General features: G+C 37.7%; 1 protein-coding gene across 1 annotated transcript in view; it reads left to right on the forward strand.

Annotated features, from left to right (window-relative positions):
- NARS1 (asparaginyl-tRNA synthetase 1) overlaps positions 1-23,787 on the forward strand; it is a 963,811-nt gene extending 940,024 nt beyond the window's left edge. Inside the window, exon 14 of the mRNA XM_044087034.1 lies at positions 23,626-23,787. Coding sequence (XP_043942969.1) covers positions 23,626-23,787 — 162 coding nt within the window. The remainder of the gene's footprint in view (positions 1-23,625) is intronic.
- The last annotated feature ends 1,427 nt before the right edge of the window (positions 23,788-25,214 follow it).

Below are 25,214 nucleotides of genomic sequence, written 5' to 3' on the forward strand. Positions count from 1 at the left end.
TAATGTTTATATTTCCTTCACCTTCCTTCCCATACCCACCTATTCTCCACTGTTGTGCTGGTGGTGGGCGTAGGTAAGCAATCTCTTGTTGATATTGCAAACGGTCACGTTGCAATTTTTTGCATTTCACTGCCCTTGCCTTAATTATAAATGAGTCAATTGTCTGAAAAATATGTGAATATTCATATTTGTATCTGTTGAAGTCAGGATGTGATTTAATCAGAGTATCTAAAAGTGTAGTGTTATCCTTTAGTTCTTCCACTGTTATTCCGTAATTTTTACTTATTACATCCAGTAGTTCAAGGCCTTGCTTATTGAATAATTGAATTAAATCTAAGTGAAATTGAGAATCAGGAATAAGGCCTGTAGGGTACTGACAAATTCTAAGACCCTTCGGCACTAATTCAAGTCTTATACATTCAGTAAAATATTCAATTTCAAGGCTAAGTTTTTTTGTATTTCAACAGTACATGATCGAATAAGTTCAGCAAGTCTACCAGATTAGATTCTTCCCTAGCCGGACTCACCGTTACAACTGTAGAAGTCGATTGAATCAGGCCCATAGGTGTAGTGAGCCATTCCATTAAATTCGGGAGTCCAATAAGCCCTGGGTTCGAACTTCCATTTCCATCCTTTAAAACGGTGTTATTAGAAATGTTAATATTATTGCCGCTGGTATTGCTTTGCCCTCGCAAATTCAGTCCACCTTGGCCATTTGGCATAGATGCCAATACTGTTGGAGAAGGTGGTCGTTGGTTAGATGCTGTTGTTCCTGCAAATACCATGCTGGTATTGTGAACAACAGTATTAGAACTTGTACCGACTCCATTATTAACATCCGTAATGGAGCCTTGGTGCTGCTGCTGGCTATGTAGAACGCTAAGCGTATCTACTTTTTCCGTTAGTCTTTCCACTTGTGCTAAAGCTTGCACAACTGTAAGAAGTCCATTGTTATTACCGGCTTCGGTCGCTGCTACAGTTGCTGTTAGAGGAAAAAGTTCAGAGGAATTATCCAACGAGTTGTTTGCCATATTAACAACCACTGAACAAAACGAACACAAATCCAAAACTTCAAAAACCAAGAAAAAGTATGGCAAACTTAGTTGGAAACAATCCCTTTATTAAATGAAGCACTTTTCGTCCGATTTAGTACACAAACTTCATCAGATAAAGTAACAAGTGAACTGTTACTTTTTAAATAAGCAAGTAGATGCATCAGCTGATGTATCAAAATTTAAAGTGATATGCTTTATTTAAAAAAACTTACATGTTAAAAAGCTAAATTACAAGATCTGTATCTCAATCTACGAATTGTTTTACCCATGTAAAAACATGGGCAATACTAGCATTTAACTAAGTAAACCACCATCTTTGAGTTAGTTATATTTATTATATATATATTATTATGGCAGATTAAGGAGTCTCCGTCGATTAGCTTTATTTAGAACTTTTAATAAGAATCTTTACAGGGTACAATAGTATTCTTTATTTAATAAGTGTATATAGATCTTGTAATTTATAAACAATCTATATTGTGCATGAAATAGTTATAATTGCCGTTGCTGCTTGAACTTGACTGGCTTTTTTATTTCATAAAAGTATGCTTTTTTATTAGTTCATTGTATGCAAAAATCGGAATATATTAAAGGAAAGTAAGGAAATATTAGAAAAAGTGGGGGAAGTACCTAAATATATTGTAAGAAGAGATAAAAATTTTAAAGATTTATTTGAGAGTATACTTAATAATAATAGGAAGGGTATGCAAAATTGTGGCTCTTGTCCATACTGTAAGTATATTTTAGTGGGTAATTCCTTAAGTATTAATAGTTTGGACTTGAAAAGTAAAGGAAAATATAACTAACTCAAAGACGGTGGTTTACTTAGCTAAATGCCAGTATTGCCCATGTTTTTACGTGGGTAAAACAATTTGTAGATTGAGAGAAAGAATATACGAACATGTTTACAATATAGGTAAACTTAAACAAGAAAATGCATTAGCTAAGCATATTTTGGAATATCCTACCCATGTATTTAAATTTTGGATTTTGGATCAGTTCGTTCCAAATATGAGAGGGGGACCAATAGAAGTAGAATTGGAGAGGTTGAAATTATTATGGCAGATTAGATTATACACATATAACCTGCTGGGCCTTAATGACGTGTTCAGTTATGCCTATATTAAAATTAAGGAGTCTCCATAGATAGCTTTATTTAGAACTTTTAATAAGAATCTTTACAGGGTACAATAGTATTCTTTATTTAATAAGTGTATATAGATCTTGTAATTTATAAACAATCTGTGTTGTGCATGAAATAGTTATAATTGCCGTTGCTGCTTGAACTTGACTGGCTTTTTTATTTCATAATAGTATGTTTTTTATTAGTTCATTGTTAGAGAAAGTTTTAACTGTTGATTTTTATGTAATTTTAAGTTAGAAATATTTTTGTCTATTTATATTAACTTATTAGAATAGTAGTATTATATAATAGAAAGCCTTTTTAACATGTAAGTTTTTTTAAATAAGGCATGTCACTTTAAATTTTGATTCATCAGCTGATGCATCTACTTGCTTATTTAAAAAGTAACAATTCACTTGTTACTTTATCTGATGAAGTTCGTGTACTAAATCGGACGAAAAGCGCTTCATTTAATAAAGGGATTGTTTCCAACTACGTTTGCCATACTTTTTCTTGGTTTTTGAACTCTAAGTGGCTGTCGGATTGTATCACTTACACATATTCTTGTCATAACACGCCCTTGTCTACTAAGGTGAAGGCTCATTCAACCAGAGCGGTTTCTACCTCTTCAGCTTTTCAAACCAAATTACCTTTGGACAACATCTGTGTGGCAGCCACATGGTGTAAACCTCACACTTTTATAACTCATTACAAAGTGGATAAGGCCTCCTGGGACAGAGCTTAATTTGGTTCTACGGTTCTGAAGAGTGTACTTCCGTGAGCCACCCAAGATCAGGGTGCTAGGGACGCTACCCATCAGAGAAAAATGAACAGAGAGATTGAACAACTTCACATAAAGAAGTTATGTACTCACCATAACGTTCATGTGAGTTGTTCCATCTCGCCTTCATTCTCACGTCCCTCCCTCCTTCCCCCTCCTGGCTGGCAGTTAACCTGGAGGCCATCTTCATCCTGGTTTTTCAATGCGTCTTCATTCCTAGGCAGAATAATTATTGTGCTTCCATATGGTACGCAGCAAACAAGATCTGACGTTATTCCAGCAGTGCGTTGTGGGATAAGGGGTTGGGTCTCGAGCTACTGGAGAACTTTGAGCTTGCTAGTCAGTTGTGTTGGAGCCAAGGATCAGCTCCGAACCCATCAGTGAAGAATGAAGGTGAGATGGAACAACTCATGTGGAATGTTATGGTGAATACATAACTTCTTTTTTTAGTAGCTATCACCTCTGCAAGAAGAGTTTCCAAAATTCAAGCCTTATCCTGTAAACCTCCCTACATAATTATTTCACAAATAGATTTTCCCTCAGCACTAACTCCTCCTTTTCGCCAAAAGTAGTTTCAGAAGTCAATATCAACCAAACATTGCATCTGCCAGTCTTCTTTCCTAATGTTTCCAATAAAGGGGAATATTGTCTACATTTATTAGACGTACATAGACAGCTATGTTTTTATCTTCATAGAACCAAGGATTTCAGAAAATCTGACCAGCTATTTGTTGCCTTTTCTTTGCTTTCCTTAGGTAATCCATTTACCAGCGTTACCTTAGCAAAATGGCTCAGACATTGTATTACCTTTATATATAACTCAAAAGGGCTTCATCTTCCATATCAGTGAAAGCGCACTCAACTAGAGCTGTAGCAACTTCAGCAGTTTTTCATGCAAGAGCTTCTTTGGATGATATTTGTGCAGCAGCCACATGGTCTTCTCCTCATACCTTTATTACTCATTACAAATTGGATCAGGTCTCTAGGGGATGCTTATCTTTTGGTTCGATGGTGCTCAGGAATATTCTTTGCGAGACTTCCCAAGATGTAGCAAGGGACAACATGAGATTAAGAAGTTATGTTTTACCATAATGTTGCACTGTGTTGTCGAACTTCACTAATCCTTGACATTCCTCTCCTCCTTCCCCTGGCCCTGAGACTTAGTGAACTGAATATTCCCAGGACTGGCCTCATAGTAGGGACACGGATCTGGTCTCTTTTTCCTATAGATGTATATATATTTTTTGTCTGTAACTATGTTATGCAAACTCGATCTGAGGTAAATTAGGGAGGACCATTATGGGTAGAGCCTAGCTTGAGAGTTTGGAAGGCGAGTGCTGAAGTAAACAGCCAAGTAATTTGCTAGGCTTGCAACCGAGTTCCCACTATCAAGGATTAATGAAGATCAGCAATACAGATGGAATACTAGAAAAATATATGTCCTGTATCACCACAGCTCTTTAATTTATAGTCCTTTATTCTTCACAGTAGTTTAAAACATTGTAAGCGCTTTCGGATTTTAACCAAACCCTTCTTCAGACATATAGCTAATGACAATTTTCAGAGTGTATTTAAATGAAAAAGGTGCCAAAAAGGCTTCAGAACCACTTTTAAAATCTCAGTAAATACCATTGTTTTTGAAGCCTTCTGAAGTTTTACAGTGAATTTCCATTGAAATGTTTGTCTTTGATACCATCTACTGGGCAACAATGGTCAGAAATCTTGCTAAGAAGATCAAAATAATCTCAGTATGTTGCATAATCCAGACACTGGGACGGAGTGAAACCAATGTTTGGTCATTCATTTTAAGTGCCGACACAAATGGCCGTTAGTCTTCCACATGCAGCTGCATCTTACTTAGGTCACTAGGTGGCACCACTGGATCAGAAATTGCATATTTGCAAATATAAATACTATTGTGGATAAAACCACCTTGTCAGTAGGTTGTTGTGACTTGTTTACTGTGCTAAAATAAATTGGGACATATATGTGAAAAAGATCACATATACAGTAAAACTGCACAGTATATTATATTTCTGAATTATAAGCTCGTAGACTTGGGCACTGTTGTGTGAATCTGAATGACAAAGTTTACTTTGACTTTTTAGATGGTTATTAACAGTTTCACTGCATTTGCAGGCCATTTTAAGCTAGCCAGTTATTCCATTTTATATCTGGAGGGGGCTGTTGCATTGGGATAAAATACTTGGGAGCAGTCTCTTGTTAGTAGTGCAGGGGTGGCAGTTTGTCCTGGGAGAAATTTCCTATTTTCCATGCATTGATCCGTGTTGTGTGAATGTGGTCAGGGATGAACTTTGTTTTATGTGACTAGGGAGTCTATTTCAGAACAGTGGTATCCTCTTTGACATAAGGTCTATTTTACTACCTTGAAACTTCAGTTCTGCTAACAGCAAAACATCGACTTGTAAACAACGAAATATGAAATGTACGAACGGCCACTTCTGCAAATTTTTTCACAGGAAGAACCGTTTAAAAAATTAGAATGAGTTCGAAGACAGAGTACTCAAAGAAAACCCGAGATTTTGTGCTGTGCCAAAGAAACTGGAAGGAGCAGACTGTATTAATTTTGTGAAAACACAAGTAAGCAATGGGACTGGTATTCCACAGCAGAATTTGTTAATTGAAAGAGCATATTGAGTGTATGCTCCAAACCTGGCCATAAGAAAGCCAAGACTTGTATTAGTAAAGATGCAGTCATACCATCAATTGATCCTTTCACAATTTTGGCAGAAGGGCAGAGTATGACATGCCCGTCCACACTCTGTCCAGGCAGCCATCCCTTACAATGACATTCCACCCTGTCAGAAGATGGCAACAAAAAAGAGGTCACCGGCTTTCTACATAAGAAAGACAGTCAAGTCCCACCAGATCTAAAAGCATCCAGGTATTAAAGATTCTTTTTGGTCCCTAAGAAAACAAAGGACCTGAAAGACCTCTTAAATTTAAGTAGTGTAAATCCATTCATCCTCAAGATGTTCTGGATGATATCTGTGCAGTCAATACTTGCACATCAAAATAGCCAAGGAATTGAGGAGGTCAGTAATCACCAGTTTCGGGTCCTACCTTTTTGTATCACTGCAGCTCCTAAGATGTTCACCAAATGTATGGTTGTGCTAGCAGCTCCCACCAGAGGCTGTTTGGAATAAGTATTTCCTTATCTAGATGACAGGCTGTTGAACACACCAAAGCTGAAGCATCTGCTGACCATGTTCCAGTTCCAGGCAGTACAATGAACTGTAAGTTCATAGTTGAAGCATTTACAATATCTGATTTCACAGGGTGCAATCTAGACACAGTCAGTTACAGAGACTGTTTATGTTAAGAGAATTTTGCATATCTAAAGAACAGTGAAGGTGGTCCTACAAAAACATTTGATAGCAGCCCACTTACAACTCAAAGTAGTAGTACTGATGGCAGTCACCATTTTCTTTAGTTCCTTATGCCAGGTTCAATATGAGAGTTCTTCATTGGGCACTTCAAACATAATAATATTAGCTCTGAGATAGTCTTGCCTTTCAGCTCAGAATATCCATATCTTGCAAAACTTATCTCCGCAGGTGGATGCATGCACCCACTCTGTGGGCAGTCCACTTCATCTTACTGCTCAATATGGATGCCTCAGCTTTGAGATGGGAAGGAGGGCATTGTCAGGGAAGAACAGTCCAAGGGGTGCTGTCACAACAGGAGACCAGACTGCCCATAAATGTGTTGGCGATGAGAGCATTACTCTTTACCCTGTGAAGCTCTAAAGTACACATGCACCCAAGCGGGCCTGGTCATTCACAAGGAAAATATGGCTGTGGTATGGTACATAAGCAGTCAGGGAGGAAAATCAATCCTATCTCCTCCGCAGAGAAGCCATGCAAATGTGGTAGTGGGCTATACTGACAAACTACTTTCTGATAGCAACCTATATCCCAGGTCAAAATAGCTCTTTGAAGAAACTCAATTCTTGCCTTCTGATGTGACACACATGATTTCTAAGATTGTCAGGTGCACAGACAAATGTCCTTCAAGAATGCAACTGCAGTCATAACATGTGGGTTGTCCTGCCTCAGGCAGCCCTCGGTTGGCCGAATTCCAAAGTCTGGGTCCGGCGTCGGCTGGTGTCGCCTCCTCTCCAACATCACAATGGCTGGAGTATAAAGGCATCGGCCGACGCCATCTTCTTCAGTCTTTCTTGCCACGCGGTGTCCGAAGCAGAAGCAGTTCGCAAGTGCCGGTCGGTCAGCTCCTGTGTTTTCAGTACCGAAGTCATCTAAAAGCTAAGTACCCCGTTGGGGAACTTTTTTTCTTGCCTCAGCCGATGTCAGAACAAATTGAGAAAGTTTATAATTGTTTGTCTTGTGGTAAACAAATACCTCATAAGGACTTCCATTCTTACTGTCTTTCTTGCCTGGGCCCAGACCACGACGTCTCGGCCTGTACTGCCTGTGCTTGCTTTAATAAGCGCAGTCTCAGGCACCGGGCAGAATTTGCTGAAGATATTTTCGGCTAATCCTTTGCGTATATCATGCCGTCGGATCAACCGACAGCTCAATCTTCCAAAAAACGGAAGGACCGGGACCGGCATCCTCGGCCCGCATCCTCTACCGATACTACTCCTAGACCCTCCGCTAGTGCTTCGGTCCCTGCGGAAGTGGTAATTCAACCGCTCCAGGCCGACGACACAGCGTTATCTCGTCCGGTCCCGGAGACCTCTCCGGTGCCAGTTGTTGATTTTCCTCCGGAAACCGAAGTTCTTGATTTACCCGACACCATTCTGGTGGACAAGGTCACTCCTGCACGTGGGGCTGCTAGGCCTCCTGTATCTATGTCCATCAAGGCCTTTGCACGTGCTAAGGCTGCCAGCCAGACCAAGGCCCATCCTAAACCTGCTGTCCAGGTCCCCTCCTCTGATAAACAGATAATGTCTCTTGCTGCAGACCTTATTTCTCTTATCAGGGGGTCTCAGCCTCACCCAGACAGAGGTTCTCAGCCTCCTGCAGAGAAAAGGCCTAGAATTGAGCAGACTGGAAACCTCTCTTCAGATGAGGCCTCTGGGGATTCTGAGCATTCAGATATTCAAGAAGAATCCTTCCAGGCCTATGAGGACTCTGATGCTGAGGAATCAATTCCCTCTGCCTCTCCTCCAGAGGATTTCTCATTTGATGAAGTCCTGCACTCAATGAGGGAACATTTCCAATGGCAGGGTCAGGAATTCTCTGATTCCAGGAAAAGGCTATGTACCTTCCTAAAGCTTCCCCAGCACAGACCTTTAGCTATTCCTCCTGTGATGGATGTTTTGGATGATGTTTTCTCCGACTCCAGTGCTAACCCTGATTCTCTCCCCCCTGCTCCTGTCAAGCCAGACAGATATTACAGAGTCCCTGACACTCACAAACATCTCTTTAAGGCCCACTCCGTGGATTTAGAAACTATTTCACAGGGTCCCAAGGGAGTGGCTACCTCCACTGCCAAGAATCCTTTGCCAGCGGATAGGGAAGCTAGGTCTATGGAGAGATGGGGTAAAAAAGTTTATACCTCTACCACCCTAGCCATGAGGTCACTTAACTGCCTTTTTCATATGTTTCAGTACCAGGATTTTTTACTGGATGATTTACAGAAAAAGTTAGCCTCTCCTGAGCCTATTGATAGAAAGGCATTGCAGGATCTCATACTTAACACTCAGCAGGTTAACAATCATTTTCTTCAGTGTGGTTATGATGCATTGGAGGCTTCATGTAGGGCAGCTATGACTGGGGCTGTGATACGTAGACATGCTTGGTTAAAAGATCAGCCACTGCCAGACCATGTCAAAGTAAAGTTACTTGATGCACCTCTAGAAAAACAGAAGCTTTTTGGTGCTAATTCACAAGATGTGTTGAAGTCCATTGAGGAAAAAGCTAAGTCAGTACAGACAGTCAAGGATTTCCTCCAGGTTCAACCACCCAGATTCAGTAGAAACTGGCCTTCAAAGAATTGGTCCTTCCCAGACTCGGACAAGTTTCAAAGGGGAAAGAACAGGCGTGGCCGAGGCCAATACCGAGGCTCCTACAGGGGCCGCCAATGGCAACCTACAAATCAAAGAAGTGCTGCAGCCAGTCCAGCTGCACCACAAGGACAATCACAATGACTTGACTTTTCATTCCAAGATGGCCGCCGACTAGTCTAGTCCTTACTCTCTGAGCTCCTCACAGCTATTTAACTTTTGTTTTTTTTTACAACTTTATATCAACCTTTTTCCTCAAATTTTTATACTAAAAGATTTTATAAATCTTTTTCTACGCATTTGGATTATTTTTTCTTCTGGACTTATTATCCTGGGATTTATTTTACCTCAGAACATTCTTGGTCTCTCTGCTGCTGGGACTCCTACTGCTCCAGTCTGTTCCTGGTTCCTGGTATCCTGTTGACTGCATTCCATTTCTGGGCATGGCTACAAAATCGGACTCCATGGAGACTCAGCCTACAAAGGCCAAATATACTTCAATGCTCTCTCCTGAAAAAGATTCAGGTTCAAAAAGACTGAAATCATCTAGACAACCTACAGAAACTAGTAATAAAGATTTAAATGGCTCAAATTTCCTTTTAGAAGAACTAAAAATAGCATTAAAACCAATCCAAAGTGCTATACAAAACTTTTCAGAACAGTTTGCAGACTTTAGTAAATCTTTAAAGCAAATAAAAGATAGTATTGTTACTATTGAAAATAAAATCTTAGCTTTGGAAGTTAAAACAGACTTATTGGAAAGTGACTTTAAATCTAGAGATAAAACTATTTCAGATTTACAAGCTAAAATATTGGATCTGGAAGCCAGGAGTCGAAGAAATAACATCATTATTCGTGGTTTACCTGAATCTTATGACAATAAAAACTTATCTGTGACTAAAATTTGAAACACTGTTAAATTGTGAAGCTTCTTCAAAATCTATAATTGTAGAGAGAGCACACAGAGCACTGCATTACAAAGCAAGATTTTGTACACCAAGGTTAATTTATACTAAGTTACTAAACTTTCAAGACACTTTCCAGATCCTAGAAACTGCTAAAACAAAGAAACAATTCATATGGAAGTCTCACAAACTATCATTTTCCCAAGATCTTCCTGCACAGATCAAATTAAATAGACAAAACTAGCCCCTATTGTGCTGACTTGATAAAAGAGGATTAGATTTCAATGGCTTATCCTAATACCTTGTCTTTCACCGCTAATGACAAAAGATTTGTATGTTCAGATCCTAAAGATGCAAAAGACATTTTTCTTAAAACATTTAAAAGCTTCCTGACACTGTATCTTAATATTCTACTGTTAAAGAACTACAATAAGGTTTGATTTTTCATTTCTTTACTCTGACAGTATTTGTGTTACATGATTTGTAATTCTGGTGTGACATAATTATATTAGCTTAAGAACTTGTCATGTAATTTACACATGATAGATTTGGTGTGACAGTGTGCAGTGACAGGATATATGCTTGTTAGATTTGTGTGGATTAATAGAAGCATTTAAATTGCTGTATTTACTTTTTCTCTTTCTCTCACATATGCTTGCTGTGTAAATAGATAATATGTTAATTTTACTACAAGCTTTTGAGTTACAGCCTTCTGTGTAAGCTAAATGATTTTTGGAGGGAAAAATATTCCATCTCAACATTCTAGCAAGAAAATCTTCCCCTCAGAGTTCCAGCTGATGCTCTGCATGAACATGCACACTACAGTCTCTCTGAGATGGATGGTGATGTCATCATTTGTGAGGAAAGAAGGACAGTTTCAAATACACAAGTCTGCTTGTTTTCAACACGTATTCAATAGCACTAACTTTTTAATAAATCTGGCTATTATTTAAAGTGTTTTCTCTTCATAAATGAAGGTTGCTTTTTAAATTTAAACAGATTCATGTCACATAATATATTCAGCGACTTTTAGTGTGTCTGCATGACTTCAAAGCAAGCTGCTACTTTCATAAAGCAGAGTGAAAATGTTTCAGGAAACAAATGAACAGGTTAGTTTTATATATTAAAATTCTAAAGGATGTGTAAAGAAATGAACATATTTTCCTATTCAGAATATTTTTTCATACAATATTTTATATTATACTGAAGTGTTTAATTTGACAAATGTTACAAAGTATACCTATTCATATGAAAGTTTCATGTTCTTTCTATTCTCTGCTCTCTTTCTTCTCAGAGGCTGGATGTGATATTTATGATTAGTAGTTTATGTTTAAGAAAGCCTTTACTTATTTGAAAGGTTTGAAATAACTATCTTTAATATGATTAGCTGAATCTACCTGTATATATTTAAGCCCTTAGATTTACTGCATTTAGCTTGCTTGTTTCTGTTTTAATTAGATGTTCAAAATGTTTACTTTAAAAGCCTTGTCTTTTCATGCTGTTTTGCTATGTTACATCTATGGCTTAGAAGAATAGTATGGCTACATAACCTAACAGAGTCATTAGTAAAATATTCAAAAGTAGATTTAAAATTATATGTATGCACATTGTTGTACATTCAGTCCAATATATATGATGCTGTTTAAGTTACTATTTAATAATATAATTATACTTTATTCATGTATATTAACTAGTGTTAAAACCTTACAGCTTATAATATTTCATTTTGAATAGTTCCTGTACTATTATTATCTAGTTAATAGATGCATCTCCAGACTGAATTGTTTTTCATTTTGAGATATGGTTGCTTGGTAGTTGTTTTTTGCTTTATTTGAACTATAACTAAATACTCATTCTACAGGTATTAGTGCTTTTATCATACTAATGGTCATGTTGATTAATGCAATTATCACTAAAGTACTAAAGAAGGTTCAGTAGATAGTGCATGACTATTATCTTTAGTTCAGTATTGCTATGCTTATTTACTTGTATTATAATGTTACCAGTTGGTTTTGTTATACTTATATATGTTATCTTACATATCTTTCAGTTTTAATTGTATTACTTCTTATGATAGAGTGTTCTAGTTAAGCAGAGTGTGATTTATTTATTATTTACTTGTTTCTCTTTCTCTTGAAATACTTGAGGAAATACATTTAATCACTATAAATTTCAATTTAAGGATAGGAGCTTTAGATTAGTATTAGAAGTAGGGATTAAGCATGTTGGACGTCTTGAAATTAGTTAATTTTGTATATATTTTTAGTAGTTTTACTCGGACTTTATGTTATGTTAGGCTTCCTTTGAGTAATTTGTATTCTAAGTAGAGGTTATTATTATCTATAATTACAATGTTTTTTTTATGTTCTTCTGCTCTTCCTTTATCACAGGGGGATTGGTGGGTAGGCACTAGGGTTAGGATAAAGGTTATTATTATACATTTCATGGTTCTTGAAAACCTTTTTTCTTTTTTTTTTCAACAAATGTTATTTGATGACTTGCTTGAATACTTGGACTGTTTTTTCTTTTATTTTTTTTCTTCTTCTTTTTAATGTTGTGTTGGATTTGCACCTTGAGTTCACTTTTATAGCATCAATAATGATTATACTTGTAGAATATGCCTGTTGACATAATTTTAGATTCTTGGAATGTTAGAGGCATTCAAGATAACGCGAAAAAGTCACTATTATTTCATATGATCTTTAAATCACAGGCTAACATTTGTTTTATTCAAGAGACCCATATTTCACGTATTGATTGGAATAAAGAGTTAAAAAAATGGATCAAAAGATTATAGCTTCAGGTGACTCATCTAACTCCAGAGGTGTAGCTATAATCATTAAACAAAAATTCATTGGGAATATTATTGATGAGAAATTTGATGATGAGGGAGGTGGTGCTTATTTACGCTTCTATTGCTGGTTTGGACAAACCCTTATTAATTTTAAATCTATATGGCCCATGTAATTCACAACATTTGTTCATTTTAAAATTTACAATATTCTTGCATCCTATGAGGATCATCATATTATAGTGGGTGGTGACTGGAATGCAGTTATAAACCCTGTAATTGATCGTTCCTCCACTGTCACCTATAATCTTCAATCTACTCTGGCTATAAATGATTTGATGACAGAATATAATTTAATAGATCCCTCCGACTGTTAAAAATATAAACCAGAATGATATATATACTTATTATTCTAAGTGCTATCATTCGTGGTCCAGATTAGACTTCTTTCTAATTTCAGATTATATTTCAAAATATATTGTGGACTTTACTACAGAACCCAGATTCTTTTCGGATCACTCAAGAATTTCACTAAAATTGAACATAAAACCCAATATCAAAAATAAAACTATGTTTAATAAGTGGACCTTAAATAATAACTTATTGTCAAATGAAGATATTTGCAAACAAGCTTCAGAAATCCTAAATGAAGTGGTGAATAGTCTTGAATCATCAGACATTCCTTATGACATACAATGGGCTGCATGTAAAGCAAGATTAAGAGGTTTATTTATTAGTAAAGCTGCTTTTTCAAAAACAATACTTTAAGAAAGAGGAATTCTTAAAATCAAGAATTTCTTCGTTGGAAAATCATCTTAGTCTGAACTATGATGCTACTTTAGAAAACAAATTTTTGATTGTCAGAAAGATTTAATTCTGCTTCACCAAAATAACCTCTCCTTAGCTGAACAAAAGCTACTTGCTTCATATTCAGAGTGGGCCCAGGTTCCATCTAAATTGTTAGCGAGAATTATTAAAGTTAACTTCAGAAATCCAAATATTACATCTTTATCTTGTAATAACAGATTATATAATACTGATGAAGAGATTATTCAACTTTTCACCTCTCTTTACACTGAGTTATATTCAGGTTCTTCTAATTCTGTTAAAGATAATCACACAAAACTCTTTTTAGACTCTTTGCAGTTCCCTAAACTTAATGATAATCAGCAAAACTACTTTCTACCCTATATCGGTACAAGAAATCTCGGATTCAATAGATAATCTTAAATTGGGTAAATCTCCGGGACCTGATGGTTTTACTCCAGAATTTTTCAAAACTTTCAAATTGATAGTTCTTCCCTTTCTATTTAAAGTTTACAGTCATATAAGAGTTAATGATATCTCAGATATTCATTGGAACACATCCAAAACCATTCTAATTCTAAAAAATAATAAAGATAAATCTGACCCAGTAAATTATAGACCCATTTCCTTAATTAACGTGGATATTAAGATTCTGTCATCTATTCTGGCTAACAGATTGAAACGGATTTTACCCTCAATTATCTCGTCAGATCAATCAGGTTTTATGTCTCAGAGACATGCTTGGGATAATACTCTATCTTTAGAGACTATACTTCATCTCATTAAGAAAAATCCAAACCCTATATATGCTTTGATTATAGATGCATCAAATGCCTTTGACAGAGTATGTTGGAACTTTCTATTTCAGACTATGTTATGTTTTAATATTCCCTTATTCTTTATAAATTTTTTAAAAGTTTTATACAAGAATATGTTTACTAGACTATACATTAATGGTCAATTTTCTGCTCCGATAAAGATCACTAAAGGAACAAGACAGGGTTGTCCATTGTCCCCTTTTCTTTTCAACATTTATTTAGAACCTTTGCTATTGTTTATTACTCAAAATACTTTTCATAACATCCCTAGAATTCTTAATACTAATATTCATTTCTCTGCTTTTGAGGATGATTTAGTAATCTGCTTTCAAACTCCATTATCTGATTACAGAAAAATAATGAATTCTATTGATTATTTTTCTTTGGTTTCCAACTATCTTTTAAATTCTACAAAAACTCATATTTTTCCCTTAAATCATTTAGCACACAAATCTTTTTTGTTTCCAGATGATCATTTTCAGTTTACTTATAATATAAAATATTTAGGAATCAATTTAGAACACAATAATAAATCTTCCTTTCAAAATAATATTAATAAATTATGGAACTCTATATTGTCTGATATGGACAGATGGAAGCATCTAAACATTTCATTTCTTTCAAGGGTGGCCATTATTAAAATGAATATTCTCCCTAAATTTCTTTACCAATTCTCATCATCTGATCAGATAATTTCAAAAAAATTTTTTGAGTCTGTAAATAAAGCTTTGGCAAAATTCATATGGTTCCCTAAATCTGTTAGAATGTCCTGTTCTAGATTGGCATTTTCGAAGGACAAGGGAGGTTTGGGTTTACCTAATCTTTATCTCTATTATTTGATTGTCTCATCCAATAAACTTCTTACTATCTCTAAATTCAATAACACTTCTTATCCAAATCACTCTTTATGGATAAAATTATGTCATTTCTAATAATTTAAATCCTGAAGCTATTCCCTTTATCTCTCTGGATAGTTTATTTATTAAAAATATATCTACAGTATTTAAACAAAAGATTAGAGATTTCCAAACCTTACTCAAAATGTGTAAACTAGAAAAGATCTCGCACCATGTTCAGCCAATTCATCTAAACCCAAATATATTATTGGACAATAAACTTTTGAACTTAACAAACTATCCTTTAATTAAAAATCTAAAAGTAGGAGATGTTTTGAAATATCTTGACTTGCCTTTATCTGACTGGTAAGTTATTGAAAGTAAACTGGAATTACTCACCAATTCTTACACAACTAAGAGCAATAATTAAAACAAATTTGTATCTCTGGTCCCCATAGACTCACAATTGAAAACCTTAACACGATTATCAAAATACTTTCATCATCTGATAAAATGCTCTCAAACTCATATAAATTAATTAATTCTTTAATGATGGACCACAACTGTCTTTTATCTAATGTTTGGTTGAATTATAATTCCCAATTGTCAGAATCTCAGAAAATCCTGGCTATTAGACACACTAAGGAATTTATCCCTTTTAAAAATTAGCATACACACAATTAATGATTAATAATGATGCCTACTTTACCCCAATCAAATTAAACAAATTTAACCCAAATAAGTCCCTCGTGTTCATGCTGTTCTCATCCCCAAGCAGACCTCCTTCATATTCTATGGTATTGTCATTTTTCTCACAGATTGTGGACATCTTTGAAAGTCAGACTGCAGAAAATGGGATATCAAAAATCCACGTGGGAATTTGCTATTCTACATATTCCATTGATTCATCTTTCAAAAGTTGATATTCATGTTATCATTTTTATTTGCTCATTACTAAAACTTTATATAATACAAAACTGGATTGATAGTTCTAAATTAAAATGGGTTACTTTCCAGAAAATTGCTTTTAAATTTATTGATGCTCAAAGATACTTAGGTGGAAGTCCAAAAAAAAAAGCTATTAGAAAGGTTGTGTTAGAAAAGGTTCTAAACATATTAAATAGTTAATGTTAAATATATATATATATATATATTTTTTTTTTTTTTTTTTTCTCTCAGGTTGCCTAACTTGTATATAGTGTACATATGGTGTATGTTTTATTTCTAAATAACTTATCAAAATCTCATGAAGGTTGTTATCACTAGATGAATTGTTATATGTTCATTTATGCCTTCTTGTTATGTATAATCGTTTAATTGTCTTGCTATTCATATCATTAATAAAAAATTTTTTGAAAAAAAAAAAAAATGACTTGACTTTCATACCGCCTACAAGGGCTCAGAGAGAAGCACCCTTGGGCGGAAAATTATCCTTATTCTCAAAAAGCTGGCATATCTTATCCAAAGACAACTGGATTCTGGATTTAATAGACAAGGGTTACAGATTCCACTTCCATACTTTACCTACAAGACAAGGCATGCCAAACCTACCACACCATCAAAGGGCAGAGGCACTCATTCAAGTTTCAAAGCTATTAAGTATAAAAGCAATAGAAAAGGTACCTCCTCAGGAACAAGGCCAGGGACTTTATTCAAGACACTTCCTTGTTCCAAGAAAGGAAAACAAATAGAGGCCTATACTGGACTTGTCTACTCTAAATACCTTTCTCATTGTGCCAAAGTTCAAAATGCTGACGTTACAGCAACTCCTTCCCATGCTGGGCAAGGGGTCTTGGCTGGTCACTCTGGACCTCAAGGAGGCATACCTGCATGTCCCAATCAGACAAAGCTGCAGAAGATACCTCAGATTTCTTGCAGGGACAGAGCATTATCAATTCTCAGCATTGCCGTTTGGCTTATCTACTGCGCCCAGAGTGTTCATGAAATGCCTGGCATCAGTAGTGGCACACTGCAGACTCCAGGGAATTCAAATATACCCCTACCTGGAGGACTGCCTCATACAAGCAGACGACAAACAAACCTTAATGAAAAACGTGGACTATGTCATGCAGTTACTACAGGCCTTGGGATACACAGTCAACATTAATAAATCAAGACTACTGCCATCCCAACAGATTATTTTCCTAGGAGCCAAACTGGACACACAAACACAAATGGCCTACCTCACAGAGGACAAACAACAGCAGTTACCAGAGTACTTCAAAGGCCTAGCACAGCTCTCTCAGCTGACTGCAAGGAAACTCCTGCAGGCCCTGGGATTCATGGCATCATGCATTCTTCTGATTCTTTTGGCAAGACTTCATATGAGAAAGCTGCAATGGTATTTGAAAAGCTTATGGTCCCAACACAGCCAAAGCCTAGAGGACGTAATCCCACTTATTCCATGTCTGCAAAAAGAATTCTTGTGGTGGGCTCAAGCAAGTCAATTAAACAAAGGCATGTCTTTCAACAGACCTCAAGCAGGTCAAATAATTACAACAGATGCCTCAGATCATGGATGGGGGGGGGACGCACATGGAGGGTAGATGCGTTCAAGGTCAATGGACACCAAAGGAAAGACATCCGCACATAAACCAAAAAGAGATGTTGGCAGTGATACATGCAATCAAGAGTTCTGTAAAATCACTGCAACAAGGACATTTACTAATAAGGACAGACAACACCACTGTCATGTGGTATATAAACAAGCAGGGAGGGACTCATTCATACCTCCTCTGCAGACTAACAATGATTCTCTGGGAAAAAGCACTGAGTCTGAAGATACACCTGCAAATCCCAGTTTGTGCCAGGCAAGGACAATGTACTGGCGGACAAGCTGAGCAGAAATTTCTTGGATCCACACAAATGGATGCTGCATCCCCACATTTTCTCACAAATAACAAAGACATGGGGAAGACTGGACATAGATCTCTTTGCGTCTCACACGAATCATCACCTGGAAAAGTTCTGTACCAGGACCCAGACCCACCATCCTCTAGCGTGGACAACGGATGCTCTCTCCTTCAGCTGGAATTCCCTAAAAATTTATGCATTTCCTCCTCTGCCAGTGTTGACCAAGGTGATCCTGAGGATCAAAGCAGAACAACCAACAGGCATTTTGATAGCTCCAGACTGGCCAAAGCAACACTGGTACCCATTGCTGTTGAGCATAACTCAGACCAAACCGTGGCCTCTGCCCCTATGGCCCCTGCTCCTAACACAACACAACTACAGGACTGTTCACCAAAACCTGAAAACATTACATCTGACAGCCTGGAGGTTACCTTAACTCCTTCCGCTTCCACTCTTTCCAAGGCAGTTCAGGACATCTTATTGGAAGCACGCAGACCTTCCACCAGAAAAACCTATTCAGCCAAGTGGAAGAGATTCAGCATCTGGGCTGCCAACAGGGGTCAGGATACAATAGTACTGAGTATACCTCAGATATTGGAATACCTGGCAGAAATGTTTCATTCTGGACTCTCATATTCTTCCATAAAGATTCATGCCTCAGCAATCTCAGCAAGATACAATTGTGATCCACCAGTGTTCTCACATCCTTTGCTAAGACAGTTCCTAAGAGGGATAAAGAATATCAAGCCTCCCAGAAAACAACCAGTACCTGCATGGGACCTCAATTTTGTATTGGAAAAATTAACTCTTCCTCCCTTTGAGCCAGCAGCAACCTCAGAGATGCAATTTCTATCATGGAAAACGTTTTTTCTATTGGCAGTCACATCAGCAAGAAGAGTCTCGTTAATACAGGCACTCATGGCAGCACCTCCTTTCATCATTTTTCATCAGGACAGAGTCTCTCTAAGAATCAATCCTACATTCATGCCTAAAGTCATCTCCAGGGTGTCTCTAAATCAAGCTATTCACCTGCCTACTTTCTTCCCCAATCCTCAAAATAGGGGGGAAAAACTGCTGCATACTTTGGACATATACAGGCAACTACGCTACTACCTGGGCAGAACTAAGGCCACCAGAAAGTCTGACCAACTGTTTGTAGCCTATGCTGCTGGAGTACAAGGAAAAGCAATCTCCAAACAAACAATTTCAAAATGGATTGGACACTGCATCAGATTCTGCTATTCCTTCCATGGAAAACGTGTGCCAGCCAATATCAGGCCACATTCCACCAGAGCTATAGCCACATCCACAGCTTTCCTAAGAGGAGTGGCAACAAAGGACATTTTAGAGGCTGCTACATGGAGCTCCGTGCATACATTTACCAAGCACTACAACCTGCCCTTATACTCCAGATCCCGAGCAGGCTTTGCATCGGCAGTCCTGCAGGGCATTTTAGCTAAACCATCCCTCTCTTAGTTCCATCCACCCCCAGCTTGGCTATGGTATTCAACCCACATGTTATGACTGCAGTTGCATTCTTGAAGGACATAGTACAGTTTTGTACCTACCATAAATGTAGATGTCCGATAGATATGCAACTGCAGTCGGATTTTCCCACCCTCCAACCCCTCTGCAACTTTCTTTGTGGGTCCCTACCCCTATTCCTATTAGCTGGGGGTATCTCCTATGGTGCATCTGTTTATTACTGTTGTGCATGTCTGGAATTTTTTATCCATTCACCAAATTTAGCCTTCCTAGGAGGGCACCTGGCATCTGGGGCAAGAAACACTGAAGAAGATGGCGTCGGCTGATGCCTTTATACTCCAGCCGTTGTGACGTCGGAGAGACGCCGGACCCAGACTTTGGAATTCGGCCGACCGAGGGCTGCCTGAGGCAGGACAACCCACATGTTATGACTGCAGTTGCATATCTATCGGACATCTACATTTATGGTAGGTACAAAACTGTACTTTTTTCAACACTAGGGGAAGCCATGCTGTGATCTTTTGGATTCCCTAACCAACTCCAAATACAACAGCTGTGTCTGATGTCAGTTTTCATTTTATCCTTGATGATTGGGGTTTGGATCCGATATCGGAACCAACTCTGCCGTTACTACAGCTTGCCCAGGCCAAACACTCTCGAGCTTCACCCTTGACCATAATCCCCCTCTCCCTGTTACCTCAGATCTCGTTTTTCATCAATGGGGCCAGCCTTGCTGCAACTTGTTTGCCTCACCCCCAAACAAGTGCAGCAACTACTTTGCCCTAATCCCCCCCCCCTCTGTGGGAGTCACCAAGAGATGCTGTTATCCACATTTAGCCAGACTGATATAAGCCTTTCCCCCTGATTCTTCTAATCCCCAAATTCTTACAGAGAGGACTCAAGTTGAAGAACAAGGTAATTCTCATTGCGCCCTTTTGGCCTCAACAGATTTAGCTCCATTTTCTTTGGCCTCATCTAATTCAACAACCTTGGATTCTGGACCAAGCTCCAGACCTTCTGTCCCATCCAGAAGGGCTAGTTTATCTGGACATTTTGAACCTCAAGCTGACAGCATGGTTCTTCCAGTTCTACTAACTGCCAGTTGAATTGTCTGTCTTCCCGTCTGCCACATTGTTATAGGTTCATTCAAGCCATCTACCCATAAACTATACACGAGTAAATAGGAGAGATTTACCATATGGGCTTGCAAAAGAGATATCAACCCTTTTCTGTCTGTTGATAATATATTAGACTTCCTAGCCTCTCTTTTCAGTGCAGGGGCTTCACCTTGTACCATTAAAATCCAACTAGCAACAATTTCTCATTTCCATAATGGTTTCGAAAAATGCTCTGTAGCTTCCCACAGACTTTGTAAATCCTTCTTAAGAGGTCACATTTGTTGAAAGCTCCCTTTAAGGATCCTTCTCCACCTTGGGATTTAAATCTAGTGTTACAGACCTTTATTCATTCCCATTTTCAAATCATCTGCAGATTATGGGATGGGAGGGTAGCCTAATGTTTAAGGTGTTTGCCTTACAAACACAAGGTGCAGGGTTTGAGTCTCACAAGGGATAATTGGCTAAGCTTAAAATGGCTCGCAAGGGCAGTTAGCTTAGTACTAATCTATGAATCTATGAATCTATAAAATTTTTGTCATGGAAAACTTTATTTCTGGTAGCTATAACCTCCGCTAGGAGAATTTCAGGAATTCAAGCCTTATCATGTAAGCTACATTATCTTATCTTTCACAAAGATAGGGTCTCCTTGCAAACAAACTCCTTTTTTCTACCTAAAGAAGTGTCAGAAGCCAATATCAATTAGTCTGAGTTACCAGTATTCTTTCCCAACTTTACAAACAAAGGGACTTGATAGATGTTCATAAGCAATTACACTCTCATCTTCACAGAACAAAGGGCATAAGAAAATCTGACCAGTTATTCGTTTCCTTTTCTAATACAAGGTTTGGCAAACCAGTTAGTAAGGTGACCTTAGCTAGATGGCTCAAGGATTGTATCTCCTTTGTGTGCACTGAGAGCAAAATTGATTTACCTAAGCTCTGTAGCCACTACAGCAGTTTTTCAATCAAGGGCTTCAATGGATATTTGTGCAGCAGCAATTTCGGCTTCTCCACGTAACTTTATTACTCATTACAAATTGGATTTGGTCTCAAGAGGTAGAACATCCTTTGGTTCAGTGGTGCTCAGAAATATCCTTCTGTGAGTCCTCCCAATGTCTGTGGTAGCTGGGGACTCTGCCCCAATCATCAAGGTTAAAATATAAATTGACAACATCGGATAAAGAAGTTATGTACTTATAACGTTCCATCTGTGTTGTGCATTTTCATTTATCCTTGACTTCCCTCCCTTCATCCCCCGGCCTTTGAAAACATTTTGGTGGAACTGATGCCTTCATATTACTTATTATTCTTATTAAGGCATAGCAGATATGGTTTCCACTAAGGCTTCCACGTGTGTGTGTGTGTGTGTGTGTGTGTGTGTGTGTGTGTGTGTATGTATATGTATATATATATATGTATATATATATATATATATATATATATATAAAATGTATATATTTATATGCAGTAAACACGTATTTCTAAGTCTGCAAACTTGATCTGAGGTAACTAGGAGAGGGGGATTATGGGTAAGAATGAAGCTCAAAGAGTTTTTGACCTGCGCGAGCTGTAGTAACTGCAGAGTCGGTTCCAGTGTCAGAACAGAACCCCAGTCATTAAGGATAAATGAAAATGGACAACACAGATGGAACATTATGTTAAGTACATAACTTGGCAACAACCCAGAGACAGTCTGATCTGGAATTGTTCCTTGGGGCTGATGTATGTCTTTCCTTCCTTCCTACCAATCCCAAAGTTTAATACAGAAAACTAGACCAAGCAAGTCCAACGTAATTTTTTGTAGCTCCCTTTTGTAGCCTCATCATCTGGAGAAACCTCTGAGTGTATAGTTATCCAGCTGGTCACAGATCGGCCCAGACAGATGTTTGCTCTGCTGCAGAAGTTGTTTGTGCTTCCACCCTGCCAGATACGCGCACATAACCCACACACACACACACACACACACACACACACACACACACACACACACACACACACACACACGTACTACAAAGGCATCCTGAGGTTTGCAAATAAGCTTGTGTTGTATTATTTTCTTGAACTCATAATTTGTAATGAAGTGAAGTATACCCTTTGAAGTCTGCTACAAGAAAACGTTCTGGCAAAAGTGAAACACGATCTCTTAATGAATATCTGTTATGAACCCTTTCCTTAGAGGGAGTGTGTCCTATACTGCCGCCTTCTGTCTTACTTGATTTTGAGTTTAAGATGCTCCTCTTTAAAGTTATCTCATAATCCTTCTTTAGAGAGAATGGCAGGGGGGGGGTCTTGATCAGTATCTGATTTTTTTTTTTTTTTTTGAAGTATCTCGATTGTTTCAGTCTTTGAGATTCTCATTATTGAAAGATGTGTTCCAAGTCTTCAGGAATGCAAGTATTTACATTTTTATTTCTGGAATTATGCTAAGAAATGGCCTACTTTTTTCTTCAGAGTCATTTAACCCTTCCCCCCATGCACATACTTGTGTATGTTAACACACACAGACAAATTTAGTCTTCATTGAGAACAGATATTACCCTGTGTTAAGCAGTAAATTGATCTGTTTTCCTAAAGACTTTAAATCCAGAGAACTGTTTGTCAAGTTGGATGTGCAGAGATTTTAAACCGTGTTTTCCTGGGGTCCCCTTGTCTAGTCAACAGAATGTTTTTTTTTTCTTTTCTGTCAGTCATTAAAACCATGCTGATGCATACTAGATATATATGGTTGGACCACTGAGGACTGTGACAGATTTCCGGTGAAACTTAATTGGAAATGTGCTAGAGCACCATTTGGTGTCTGAATATTTTCCATGAAGTTATATGTAGAGATTCCTTCAAAATTATGTAGTGAATAATGTTCATAGTTATTTAAAGAGAATCCCTGTAATAGTGCTATTTTGGCAGTATCTGCTACTCCAGTGAAAAATTTATTTTGCTTTTCTCACTTCCGTGAGTTTCTTTGCTGTCACTGTTGCTGCTGTCAGTTTAATACTGCAGACTTTACTGAGTGGAAAAAAATTGGAACTTTTTAAAAAACTATGTTTAATATATTTTATTGGTAGGTTGATGTGCTTATGCCTAATGTTGGTGAAATCGTTGGAGGGTCAATGCGTATCTGGGACAGTGATGAGTTGCTAGAAGGTTATAAGAGAGAGGGCATTGACTCAGCCCCTTACTACTGGTACACTGATCAGGTAAGAAACATTTTCTCTCTTCTGATATAAATGAATAGAGATTATATTAAGATATTCACCTTAAGATTCACTGTTGCAGCAGTCTTCCTCAATTTTTCTTAGTAACCAAATGGGATCACTGGGGGAATGGGATTACAGATTTGATGGAGAACCTATCCAGCTCAAGCTGTGTCAGAATAACAGGCATCTGGGATTGGACGACTTGGTCATTCCTGTAGGAATGGCCGATGCTTTGTTGACCTCAGGACATGTGCAGCTTGAATCTTTGCCACGGTTCTGCCAGTATCCTCCTTGAAAAAGACCAAGGAAATATTACCCTCACCCTTGATAATTACTGCACAGGCATTGGAACTATAGGTCCTTGCAAAGGAATCTGGGTAAACTGACACTGGAATAGTTTTTTATTTGCCCAGGAGGATGTGCCATCATCCAAGTATGCGATATCCTCCAGAAGAGGAATGCCAGAGGCCTTGGTCAAAGTAAGCAGTGGAATCGGTGGTTGCAAAAGTGCATCAGTGAGCCCAGCACCATTTAACCAAAGGTGGGGCTTTGGACAGTGAATAAAGGCATTCAGCCTCTCCTTATTCATTCTGTTGAGGGAGCGACCCAATTGCCTTGTGCTTTTTCAGTGGGATGCCTGTGGAGGACCTGGCTGACGCCATTGCAATCCCTTGATAAGGTATCCAGCATTTCTTTGTTGAGGTGGTCTTGGACACATTTTGTTCTCTGCTTTCCGGTTTTCCTGTTGAAGATGGAGTAGTGGAGAGAAGTAGTAACGTCAAGTCTCATTATCAAACAAGATATGTACTAAATATGAAAATTTTATTTTCCCAAATGCAATGCATTTATTTTTCCTTAGTAACCTAAAGTGAAGACTATTACACCAGTGAACATAATCTAATGTGTACAAATTATGGTAAGTTCCTAACAGCTGTATTGTCAGTCTTTTTAAAGTACAGTGCAGGCTTTGTTCGTTTTCGGTCTTTATGCACTTAGTAAATGTTTCAGGATAAGTTCACTGACAGAGGCGCAGAGTAAAATGCAATATATTAAAGCATTATGTAGAGCAATGACTTATCCCTGTTTTATGTCCGGCTAGGAAAGTACACAGGATTATTAAAAATACTTCTCTACAAATGTATGCAAGGTACTTTGCTGATTTGAGATGTGGGTTAATGGTTTATATCTGTAACAGCAGTACCATAGGTCAGGAATGTAATCAGGTGGTTGGACAGTCAGGTATGTAAGGTTCCCCCCCACCACCAATTTCTTTTATTAAATTTTCTTTCTTAAAAAAAATGATCCAGCAGGTAGATATAATAATGTACAAAGACTTGCATTAGTTGTCTGTGAAAAGAATCAAGGATGGAATTTGCTGAAGGAAAGTGCAAAGGAACCAAGGTATTCTGAGCAAATAACTACACTGAGAAAGGTAATACAGTGGGAAGGGGAGAAGA

Source organism: Protopterus annectens, chromosome 1.part1, assembly GCF_019279795.1.
Source record: "Protopterus annectens isolate FY-2018-M chromosome 1.part1, PAN1.0, whole genome shotgun sequence".
NCBI lineage: Eukaryota > Metazoa > Chordata > Ceratodontiformes > Protopteridae > Protopterus > Protopterus annectens.